The 12,704-nt window shown below is 44.4% G+C and overlaps 1 protein-coding gene across 1 annotated transcript in view; it reads left to right on the top strand.

Annotated features, from left to right (window-relative positions):
- The first annotated feature begins 390 nt into the window (after window positions 1-390).
- The window catches only part of FSTL1 (follistatin like 1), a 49,552-nt gene continuing 37,238 nt past the window's right edge, over window positions 391-12,704 (top strand). The window contains exons 1-2 of the mRNA XM_082839653.1: window positions 391-508; window positions 670-726. Coding sequence (XP_082695779.1) covers window positions 506-508; window positions 670-726 — 60 coding nt within the window. The 5' untranslated portion in view covers window positions 391-505. The remainder of the gene's footprint in view (window positions 509-669; window positions 727-12,704) is intronic.

Raw genomic sequence — 12,704 nt, 5'->3', positions numbered from 1 at the left:
CCCAGGGCGAGCCAGGGCCCCCAGCATTACCGCCCCACCTGGCCACTGCCGCAGCCCGCACTCGCAGCCTGCCCGAGCTGCAGCAAGCCAGCGGCCCCTCCCGGGGGTGGGGTTTCGGCTCCCACACCCACACCCCCTCCGCCTTTGTTGCAGTGTCCCCCAGGACCACCCCCTCTGTGCCTCGGCTTCCACGTTCTGGGGGCTAAAGTAGGGGCCTGGGTTTCGGGGAAAGGGTTCGGCGGCGCCAGGACGCTCGCGGGCTCCAGGACGTAGCGAGGGGCTGGGAGGAGGGAGCGGAACCCTGAGCCGCGGGGGCCGCTGCTGCAGAAGGGGGAGGAGAATGGGGAGGAGCTGGGGGGCAGGCTGTCGGGGAAGGAGGGGTCTTAAGGGGCGGTGAGGCCAGGTCGGATTTCCTCTGAGGCTGGCGATCGGCGAAGCTCCCACCTTCCCTCAGAGCTCGCTGCAGCCGCCTGCTCCCGCGCCCTCCGGAGACCGGAACGGGACCATGGTGAGAGCGGGGTTCGCTGCGCGGAGCCGAGCGCACTGGCCCGACCCCTCTGGGCGGCCGAGGGTGGCCGGGCGGAGGGAGCGAGCCGCCGAGGCACGAGGAAGTTTCCGGGGTCGACACGGGGCCCGGTGCCTTCACTCTCGCTCTTGTCTTTTCCGCAGATGTGGACACGCTGGCTCGCGCTCGCGCTGGTGGCGGTCGCCTGGGTCCACGCCGAGGTAGGTGAGCCTCTGAGGAGGTCCAAACTCAGGCGCCGGAGCCACTGGGGTCTGCGCGTCGCGCGGGCGGTGCGTGCGTCCAGGGGATGCTCTCCCCGGGTAGGACTGGGAGTTTCCATCTGCCGAGTGAGGGGGGCGCTCGGAGCAGAAATGCTGCTTACGAAACTTAAACCTAAAAATCAGGAAAAGTAGTTTGGGCCGTCAGCGGGAACCCCCCCGCGGCTAATATGGAGGGAGAGTGGGGAGGGGGAGAGAGGACGAGCAGGGCCGATTGGGATGCAGGCGGCCACAAGAGCAGGAGCCGAGTTCAAAAAGGCGCCTGAGTTCTTTCCTTCACTTAAGAGGAAATTGAGAATAGTTGGAGACTTTTCCCTTCCGAGTCTGTCTCCTGGGGGAGGGGGGTCGGGGGATCTCAAGAGACTCTTCCTTTAGGGCGGGATATTTTTTTTTTCTTTTATAAAGTAAAATGATGATTCTCTGGGTTTTTTTTTCTTTTTTTGTAAAGTCCCCTCGGATTTTGCGTTATTATCAGAGCCAAATAACGGCCTTTTAAAATCTCAATTTTTTTCTTAAACTGGCGTTGCGCAAGTATGAGTGATCCATTGCTCTGCTCTTTGAGGGCTCTGCGTTTCCAGTCAAAGTATTTCAGCGCCTTTTGGTAATGTTTTCTTTTCAACTCCAGTGACCTTCCTGAGACACTACAAACAAACCAACAAACCCTTCGCTCACAAGCCCCTCCATTAACTCAAAGGTTTATGGACAGAAAATAAACAATTCTAAATTCCCTGGGCTCTAGTCTCCAGAAAAGTGAGGTCAGAAACCAAACATTTGATAATTATGGCAGGAAATGTGGAAGGAATTAAAAAGCATGAGGGAGAAGAAATGGAATGTACATTACAAAAGAAATAGCTCCCTGGTGGGTGGTTATTCTCCCTCTTTGAATTTTTTTTCTTCATATTACAGTTTAGCCCCACCCTTAGCATCACAGCTTGACTGCCCAGAAAAGTCATAAAAGCCTGCAAGGTCTTCACGATTAAAAAAAAAAAAAATACACGTTATACTGAACTCTCATTTAATTCACTACCACACTTTTGGTTGATCTGGAAACACGTGCTGTTTTTACTCACAATGAAATAAAAATAGCTAATATTTTTTGGATATCTACTTTGTGTTGTAATAAAACTCCATTTGAGTGATGGGGACACTAAGTCAGAAAGGTCATGTAATTTACCTAGTGTCCTAAGTTGTTAAATGGTAGGAGTGGGATTTGAACACAGTCAGGCATCGCACCCCAGGCTCTTAACCACTGTCTCACACAAGGACTTCATATTTGCTATGTACTTCTCATATAGCAGACATTGGTTGGGCTGCATGCCTCATTTCTTTTAAAGCTTCCCAGAACCTTGTAGGGTCAGTTTTGTTATCCACAATTTACAGAGGAAGAAACAGGTTCCGGAGACTAGGTAACCTGCCCAAGGTCTCACAGCTAGTTCTTAGGAAGGATCTGAACCCAGCTCCTTCCACTGGTGGAGCTCATCTTGAACTCCAGATCTGCTTCTAATGCATTTTGTTCTCCAGGGTTTGAGTTTGAGGGAGGATCCTTCACTGGCTGATTTAGTCCTGGCTGAGAAACAGCCTTCCATCCCTGCTGTTGCCCTCAAAAGGCTGCTGTAGTCCACTGATGGACGAGGTGAATCCCTGGTTTGTTTTACTGCAGGTTTAGGAATTGCCAGCTAGTGTGTGAAATCGCTCTGTGAACTGGAATGCACATTTGAGGAGTGAGGATGCCATAGGTTCACTCACCACAAGGCTCTGTAGCCCAAGGTCTGGGATCTATTCTCCCAAGCTGTTTGTACTATACACCCCCCCACCCCCCACCCCCAGTGCATTGCAGGGAAAAGCTTAGCCCTCATAGGAAGTTCCCCCAGCAGCAATTTCCTGCTTGAGGTGGAAGAGCAGAAAGTACTCTCACAGAATTCAAGGCAAAATCGTGGGGAAAGAGGCAAAATCAAGAAGTGCTGAGGCATGAAAACGGAGGAAGTGGTGCAGAAAGAAGGTTGTGAACTCAGGGTATGTGAGGAGTAGGTATGATGTAGCTTTCATTTCATGACTCCAGATTATTAAGGATTATTTTTTTTATCAATACAATCTCTTGGTATCTGACCCTGGTAACATTTGGCAAGTTTTTAATCAGTGTTTTAATAATAACAAATGAAAAGGTAGATTAGCCCTAGCAATTTGGATATTACTTTCAGCATTTTATCGTGTAGTTAATGGTGCTTTTGCAGTGGAATTTTTTTCCTTGTTAGCTGCAACAACATATAGCAAACAAAGCCAAGTAATGGTATTTGCTGTTTTTATTGACATGAATCCACTTTAGTAGACTTTAGGGCTGAAATCGTACAAATATTGTTGAACTTTTAAAATGAAATTTAAAAAACAAACTTAGTTTTCTTGGTGCTTTTTGATTTAATACAAGCACAGGGATTCAATTCAGCATATTTTTAAAGTATGTGATTGCACAACAAATTATGCTGATAGTTGAAGAAGCCAAGTCTTTGGAATAGTAGTAGACCTCTAGAATCAGGTGTCCCTAGCTTGAGAAAAGGTGGTTGTCGTCATTATTAGTGCCAGTCTGTAAATCCTGTTCGGTTAGATTCAAGAAACTATTAACAAATCTCATTAAGGAAAGTGTTATATTTTTAATGTTTTTCATGTTCTCTTGGCACCTCAGGGTTGATTTTTTTGACTGCTTCCTCTTTTTCTTTCTTTTTGTCTTAATACTTCAGGCAGCCTCCATCAAAATTCCTTCCCATCCACTTGAGCTCACAGTCATGTACTCTTTAGAGTCTGCTTGAAACGGGGTGTTGGCACATATCTCTTGATGAGCATATATTAGTATCTGCAATGGACAAGGAATGGGGGGGTTGCAGCGGCAGAGCAAGCTACCTTGTTTCAGAATCTTTTGGGAGGGGGCTAGGTGGGCCTGCTCACTCTTCCTTCACCCATCCCCCTCCCATTGAGAATTACTGCAGTTCACTGCGAGGTGTGGATAGTGGAGGCTGGGAAAGGTTGACATGTGCCCTTGAGTCTCAGGAGGTGGTGGGTATGAGTCTACTTTAACACCAAAAGGCAGCGTTGGCAAGTGCCCAAGCACACTCCACTCTCGGTTGGTGGTTATCTCTGCTGGCACTCTGATTTCCAACATTCCAGGTCTATAAATTCATCATGATAAGTCACAAGTACAGGAGACTGATTCACAAATCAGAACACTCATTCCAGTAAGGGAATACTTAACCTATGAACTGTGAGTGCATCATTTAAGATAATAGCAGCAAGAACAATAACAATTATACAGATAGGCAAGAAGATTCTTAGGGCATTGTCCCTCTGAAGCCAGGTTTCATAACCTCATTTATACCCTATTATCAACATACAGTTAAGCAACCACCAGGGGTATTATTGGCAGATGTGGGGTCTCCTCTTTATTCTTTAGAATTATTCTAATAGTGGATTCAGGAAGGCCTAGAGTGTGATTTTCCCATTTTGCCTTGATTTTCCCCACATCCTCTGACTGCTTCTTGAAGCTACAGAAAAAACTAGGATTTTAATATCCATCTTGTACATTAACCACTATCTCTTGTTTGTTTATCCTTTGGCAAATAAACTCCTGGCTGTGATTCTGCAGACCATTGTTAGAAATTGGGATGTTAAAACATGGCAGTGACTCTGCTGAATAGCCAAAACAGATGGACAAGCACCCTGCAAATTGAGGCCCTGGATGTTGAAAATGTCTTTAGAAAGGACATGTCACAATTCCCATAGACATCTCTGGATTGGGTAATGGAAAGCAGGAGTCCATTCTCAGGCTCAGAAGAATGAGTTTGGGAAGAGCTGTGAGGTGGGGGCATGGGCTGCTATGAATGTAATGTCGCAAAGAAAATAAAGTCTTCAAAGTCAGTGAGGCAGGAAGACACATGTTTCCAGGAGAACAGGGAAAGGATGAGCTGTAAATGCCAGTGGTCACACATGGAGGATTGAAAACATCATGGTGTCTTTTTCCTGCTCCTTTTCAAATAAATGGACATCCAGACAGAAATTTCTAGTAGCCACAAATAGTATTAGCTTAAGGACACCAGATATTATAGGACTGAAAAACAACTTATACTTAGATGGGTTCATTTTGTAAGCTATGTGACTGATGTCCTGTAGGTCAAATGCGTACTTTTCTCTAAGGTTCCATCTTCTGTCACTTGTGACTTTGGCATGGGGTGCTTTCTCCAGGAGTGAGTCATTAACAGCACAGGCCTTCACTTCACGGTGCCCATCAGTCAGTATTCCCTGATGTAGGCTGAGCATGCCCTACACAGGGCAGAGTCATGGATGTCATAGCAAGCATAGCTATGTCAGAGTCATAGCAAGACATGGTCTCTGCCCTCAGGTTGCTTACAATCTAATGGTGGGCCGTTAGATTTAAACTGTGGCAGCTATACTGTATAATATTATAACTGCATGATGTACAACTATCTTCATTATTATTATTGCTTTTTTTTACATTAACAAGGACTTCCCCTGATTTTTAAAGTTATTTTACATTAATACAATGCACAAATCTTTAATGTATAGTTTGATGAACTTTCACATGTGAGTATACCCATGTAGCCACCACCCAATCAAGACTGAGGGAGTTTGTACAGTAAGGAGGCTATGAACTCAGGGTGTGTGGAAACAGTTAAAATGAAAACGAGGTATAGATATGATCGAGGTTACGTTTCATCACTTGATGATCATTAATTATCATTTAATTAGTCCAGTCTCTTGATGTCTGTCCCTACTAACATTTGGCGAGCTTTTAATTCATGATTTAACAATAATGAACCTTTAATAATTCATGAAAAGGTAAATGAACCCTCTCCATATGAGACTTGCACTTTGGATATTATTTTAAGCATTTTTAACTTGTAGTTAACAGTGCTTGCAGTAGACAATTGTTTTCCTTGTTAGCTACAAAAACATAGCAAACACAGTTAAATACAGTCTTTATTGACATGAATTCATTTTAGCAAACTTTGTATAGCTGACTTGACTGTTTCGCTGATGGATATTTCAGGGCTGCATATAATCTACGCTGAGAAACCAAATCAAGGAAAGAAACTCAGTTAATTCTGTTTGACCGCTTTGCCCTGGTCATTATTACTTTTAAAGGGACTCTACATAAGATGCCTATCACATTAGGAAAGCCAAAAACTTAAAGCCTACTACCTACCTAACAAGAGGAAAAGAGTTAAGAATTAACAGCAATATATGCCACTAAAAGTTATGTTTACAAAAAATTTAAGCCTCCAGCAAATGATTATCATTTAAATAAAAAAGCAGAACACCCCCCCACTCCAATGCCTATCCTCACAACTATGTAACAATTTATAGAGAAGTATGACAAAATGTCTTAAAATCCATCATGAGGATTCTTGTGACATCTCACCTTTTTCGAGAGGAATTTATCCTTCTAATATATGCTATTTTATTTAAATAAGAAAGTGTTATTTTCTGATAAAATATGGAAATTAAATATGTTCATAAAAAGCTCAGAGAATATAGAAAAAACTAGAGCAACGAATAAAGTTGCCCATAATTCTACCACCTAAAGATAAACTAGCCCTTCATCCCTCCTTTCAGAGAAATTATCAAAGTCAATTAACAGATGTATGTGATATGCCTACTAGACACTGTAAGCAATGAAAATTAGTGCCTCCCAACACTATGATAAATCGCCTGCAGAGATGGAACAAACATGGTGTGCATGTCACCACTGCCCTCTCCCTTACCCATGGCAGACCTTACTAATCAATCAGAATTCTTCCTTCTGAGCCTGGAGGAGGTTAGAAAATCCTTCTCAGCAATGCTGTAGACAGCCACTAGCAGTTACTCTGTGTGTGAGATAAAAGACATTTGCCTTTTCTGCTGGAAAAGTCGATCCAATTTGACAGACATTGGTATATCTTTAGCCAGAATTAAGATGATTAGAAGGCAGAGTTTGGGACTATGTAAAACAACAACAACATGGGGTAATAGATGATGGAACTAGGGTAGCAAATAGATGAAAATGTCGAGAAAACAGCAGTTTGTTCCTGGCTCAAGCTTCTAAGTTCTCTAGATGAGTTCGAACACCTTAAACATGTAAGCCAAACTCTCTAATACTGGCCATCAACAAAAATATGAGAATTTTCTTGGCTCTTCTGCTGGAGTAAATAGTTGTTCTTGCTAAGGCTCTAAGAGCTGCTGCTGTCATAGATAACAGCTTCTGCATTAGCAGCCGCCTGGCAAGAAACTGCTAAATGGAAAGCTCTCTGGGTAGTTGGAGTACAAAATATATCCTGTAAATCTGCATTTTCTGCTGTGGTTGGAGGATTTCCATGTAATCTCTTTGCAGACTTTTTATATGCTCATTTGGAAGCCATCACTAGTAAGCTATTCCCAGGATTGTCTGAATTTATGACCTTTAAAATGTTTCCTGTATAATCCCAGACACTATTTGTGACCAACTAAGCTGTTGCCAAAACAAGTCATGTGACACATGGCAAAAGCATGATATGTTGCAGGCCCGGTTTATACATATGTGTGGCATGGGATATTGGCTTGAGGTAGGGAAAATATCTTTTACTACTTTTTATCGTATTCAAGATTTAAAATCCTGTGTCTGAGGCAAAATTTGTCTTATTCCACAGTCTGTCATTCTGTCCCTCAGTGATAGTAAATGAATGTAATTTATTGATCTACAGCAGTGCCAGTTATACCAATCACTCTGCACATATACTGCTATTAAGAATAGTGTGGAACTAAAAGCAGTACCATATTGGTCCCTATTCTGAAGTAGCTGCTACCACCATAGCTACTGTACAGCTCAAATGGACCTGGCCGTTAGGGGGCCAAATCTTTGGCATTCACAGAAATTACCACCCCCTTCCTCACCTCTTGCTGCTGGTGCAGAAATCCCTGAAATGCATCTGTGGGATGGATGCCTTCTCAGAATTTGAGAGGCTCCAAGGGAGCTGCTGGGGCCATTTTCAGGCTGTTCACCTTGACCACTTGACCAGTCTGTCCAGTAGGTGGCAGCTTTTTGTGTGGAACTTCATCTGAAATTGTGTCTGTTCCTGGAGTGCTAGCGCTTTTCTCTTATTTCTTGTTTTCATGTCACTCAAGCCTTCTACTGAGTTCCTTTCTTCATTCTCTTCTCTTGTTCTCATATCTGGGTGTTTCCAAGTCTTACCTTTTACATGGACCCTGTTACAGAACTTTCTTATTATTAAGAAGAACATAGTGAAAGAGTCCTTGATTTAGAAGTCCTGCTCTTTCCCTTTCTTGCTAATGTTACCTTTTTAAAGCCACCTAATTAATATCTCTGACTTGCAGCCTCAGTTAAGAGCAAGGGCTTTGGGGTAATGAATAGGTTTGAATTCTGGCCTTGTCGAGCTGTGAAACCATGAGCAAATGACTTTACCTCCCTGAGCTTACTTTCTTCATTTGTAAAATGAATAATGGCTAGACGTCTCTCTTGCCTATCAATCCAATTAGATAATAAAAAAGCCTCTTCTCCTCATAGCACACAGTCAACACCAAACACTTGCAAAAAAAAAGTGCATCTTAAGAGTCCCTACTGGGGACTGATAAAGACTGTTTTTAACTCTAATGATTTCAACAAGAGAATTCTCAGTTTACACATTAACATTCACTAGGCATTGTCTGTATTTGTACAACCTGTGCACTGGCTCAGGTTGTTGTTCTGTTCACTGATTTATCGTTGAGAGGAAGTATAGCGTAATGGTTTAGCACTCAGGCCTTGAAGCTACATTACCTGAGTTTAAATCCTAGCGTAGCCCTTATTAGCCCTGTGAACTTGGGGAAGCTACTTAACCTCTCTGGGTCTGTTTCCTCATCTATAAAATGGGCTTAATATGGAGTATTTGCCCCATAAGTTAGTTGTGAGAATCAAGTAAGCTATTCCATGTAAAGCAATTAGAAGAGTGGTTTGGCACACAGAGTACAGTAAATGTTAGCTATTATTATCAAGCTTGTGGCATCTCTACTTATTGGAAGAGCTCCAAAAGCTGTGGTGTGTGTGTGTGTGTGTGTGTGTGTGTGTGTGTTTGCACACTCGCATGTGCTCATGGCTGGCAGAACTCCCCTTGCTTCCTTTATTCTCTCCAGAGATTAAGGATCACCTTTTAAAAGACAACTAGAATATTTATTTCAGTGGATGCTTTGACGCCCAGAATTCATATCAGAACCCTTGCCTCTACTGAGCCAATCTCGCCTTCAAACTTCCAGCATGTCCTCTGTGAAGCCACAGCTCTGTCATTCCTCCGGGAAAAGAGTTAAGGACTCATTGAGCACCTTCCTTGCACAGGCAGTGCATGTTGTAAGCCAGCATAGGTTTTCCCTGAAGACTGAGTGAACAAGGCAGAGAACTGGAAAGGGAAGAAGAGTGAGAAAAGGCAAAAAAGAGAGGTGATAAAACTCCTCTGGAATTTTTCCAGATTCAGCTTTTCTCCTGTGTCCACCCTTCTTACACATGGAGGTGGCCACCAGATATCTTGGATTTTTTGTGGGATTTGTCATTTGGATATTCTTGCTGTAGTCCCCGTAGCACAGCCTGTCCCCGTGCCACAAATACTCAATTTGGGGTTTAGAAAATAATGATCAGGCAAAGGAATAGAACCCTTTGCTTTCACTGTTTGAAAAATAAATACCGGGCTTCCCTGGTGGCGCAGTGGTTGAGAGTCCGCCTGCCGATGCAGGGGACGCAGGTTCGTGCCCCGGTCCAGGAGGATCCCACGTGCCGCAGAGCGGCTGGGCCCGTGAGCCATGGCTGCTGAGCCTGCGCATCCGGAGCCTGTGCTCCGCAATGGGAGAGGCCACAACAGTGAGAGGCCCGCGTACCGCAAAAAAAAAAAAAAAAGAAAAAGAAATACCTTCTCTCAAAGACAGGGTAGGAAGTATCCCTGGAGCAGGCTGATTTGTCCGTTTGGGAACCAAGGCAGTGCTTCGGGTGTTTTGCACACAAACTTGAGTCCTCTGCTGCTGTGTCTGGCAGCCAGCCCTGACTGTAGCCTCACGTGGCCACCAATTCCCAGGCCCCGGAGCCTGGTCTCTTTATTGCTCCCTGTGTTGCTCTCTTCATCTTTTCCCTCTGCCTTCTTGTCTTTCCTTTTCTTTCTCATCTCCTTCCTCCACCATAACAAAGAGGTCATCGCGGAGTGTTTGGGCTGCATTTTCGGAGCTGCCAAAACATACACAGAGCACCAGGTTCACATTTCATGCAGAGAGAAAGCTGCACAAAATCTTGATGCATTATTTTGCTTCACCATCTGGGACAAAGTAACAGTTCTCCAAGTAAACTCAAGGAAGGAAAGGTTTCCTGTTCTCTGTCAGGCACTGAGTTAATGCTGGTGACTAAGACACAGACCTGTCCCCAAGGAGCTTGCAGTCCACTGGGGGAGGCACACAGGGCGGAGTGACCCAGCATGGTAAGTGCTAGGACAGGGCTGACAACGTAACCCAGCACTGGGGGTTGCGGGAAGGCCTCACAGAGGGTGTGCCCCCAAGCTGAGCCCCAAATATGAGTGGTGTTAGCCAGACAACAGCAGGGAGAGGGAAGGAGCCTTATCTAACTCTCACAACATGATGATGCTGTTACTATAATCTTCATTTATCAGTGAAGAAACCATGGCTCAGAAGATTGTTAGTTACCCCAAATCAGTCACCTAGTAAATCGTAAAGCCAGGATACAAACCCAGGACTTCCAACTCTCAAGGAAGGCAAATACTCTGTTCAAGTGTGCTTAAGGTCCACTGAGTCTTATTTCTGAAAGTGACTTTGAAAACAAAGCAAAGACCTTTTCTCTCTAGGTTATGTGGACTCAAAAACAACTGCACAGGCTCTGTCATTTAACTCTTCATGCTCTATCAGCTGCAAGTGCCTGGATCAATACTTGAGGCCTGGTCATGGTCATTCTGGCCACATCGACATGGGCATGGCCTCAACTTGGTTCGGGTCCAAGTGCTTCTTTGACCCACATTGAAGTACAGTATAGTTGTTCCATCAGAGCACTTGCCTCATAATGGTCAGTGACTCAGGAGCTGCTTTAAAACAGTTTCTTTGTCCTTCAGATGTATTCACAACGATTCCACATTGAATAAGACCAAACTTCAAGACAGCTCTAAGACTCCAGCTAAGTGTCTGGGTATGGTTGTTCAGACTGTCGACTGCACAAAAGTGGCTGGCGAAGGGAGCCAACTGGGCTGACTCCATCCTGCACTCTGCTTACCAGTCTCTGTGCCCTATCCTGGGCCTTGTCTGCCCACCCAGGGGGAGAGCCACCTTTTTTCTAACTGATGTGCAGAGCTTCCCAGACCCAACATTTTCTCTCAGATATGAGATGCTTATTCGACTATGGTGGCCATTTCTCCTCTGTACATTTTGTAAATTGATATCATTCAGAGTCTTAGAAAGCTTTCACAACAGGCTTCCACCAAAAGCCAGTTCTGTATTTTTGTGGATTTTCCTCATGGATTACCTAAGATGATACAAATGGAAATTTTTAAAAATCTGTCCTTTTACAACCAAAAATGTGCTACTTTTGGCTCTTGCCCAACTCAGTTTAGTTTGGGAACTATGATTCCCCAGGAATTGAGAAAAGCATTCCTAGCTTCCCCCGGATTGCTGGATTAGCACAACTTCCCTCAGCCCACAGCTGAATTCCAGCGCCGAGGAAGAAACGTCTTAGACAGAGTGAACTCCCAGCCTGGAGCCTGTCAGAGGTTGTGTCATGTGTTTGCATTAGCTGAATAAAAAGCAAGCAAGCTTTCTGGCCTTACTCCCCCTCCTCCCCACACCCCGCTCTGGAGAGGCCGGTTAAAGTCTAGACAGTGTCTGCTTGGCAGTGAGCCTTTTCAGCACAGTCTGCACAGTTCTGCAGCTCTGACTTGGGTTGCCTCTCTTCACTCATTCCCTGCCCCCTCACCCCCGTTTTCTTAGTTAGCCTTAAACTGTCTCAGGGGACTGGCATGAGCCTCACATGTAAGAAGCAGGTGGATGAATTTATGAGATGGTCAGGATTCAGCTGTCTTGAGAGGTTCAGAGTTGAGAAAATGTCAGCAGTGCTGGCTGCAGCTGTGGCTGAGTTTACAGAGATTCCATGATGTGAGCCAGCTTCCAACAAGCCTCCATTTATTGGCCAGAGATGGGCTGGAGGGAACCCAGGACAGACAGTGGCACCCAGGTAATGAGCCTTGGTGGAGTGAACTTGGGCAAGTCACTGGGCCCCTCATCTGCAAAATAGGGGGGTTAGAGTAGGGGAGCTCTCAAACCCAGCTCTGAAATCCTATCCATATAAAAGGAGGCAGACATTTTAGGTTGGATTGTCAAAGTATTCTACTTAATGGAGTTAAGATATTTGATTAGCTCTTGTCTTAATTGACGGCCCAAGGAGGAGCACTTTGAAAGAGAAGCTGGCCCAGGAATGGGAACAGAGAACGAGTAAAAGCAGGAGGCATTTTGTGTCCCTTGCTTTCTCCTGTGTGCGTTGAATGAAATATAAACGGTACATCACGTGGCACCCGAACAGTCTTCATGCCCAGAAATCCCAGTTGCTGTCTATTCTACAGAAAGGAATCACTTGATTTTTCCACTTTAGAAAGCAGCTGATCCACAACACTGGGCAAGAAATGAAGGATGCTGGGTCTTCTTGGGATTGAGCAAGGAATCTTTTGTAAAAAAGAAGACAACCCAAGATTCCAAAACGTGCAACTTGAGCTTTTACTGAACTTACAAAAAAACAAAAACAAAACTTTCTTCTGACCTTTGTAAATGTTCACGTTTTCTTTTCAAAATAATGATGCAATATTGAAACAGCTTACAAAAATCATTGTCTGAAAGCGTTGCATGGACCCTATTTTGTTTTCCAGAACTCTTCTTGCCTT

Source organism: Leucopleurus acutus (assembly GCF_964270905.1).
Source record: "Leucopleurus acutus genome assembly, chromosome: 5".
Taxonomy (NCBI): domain Eukaryota; kingdom Metazoa; phylum Chordata; class Mammalia; order Artiodactyla; family Delphinidae; genus Leucopleurus; species Leucopleurus acutus.
Note: the sequence above shows the minus strand (reverse complement) of the source record. Positions and strands in the feature narration are given on the sequence as shown.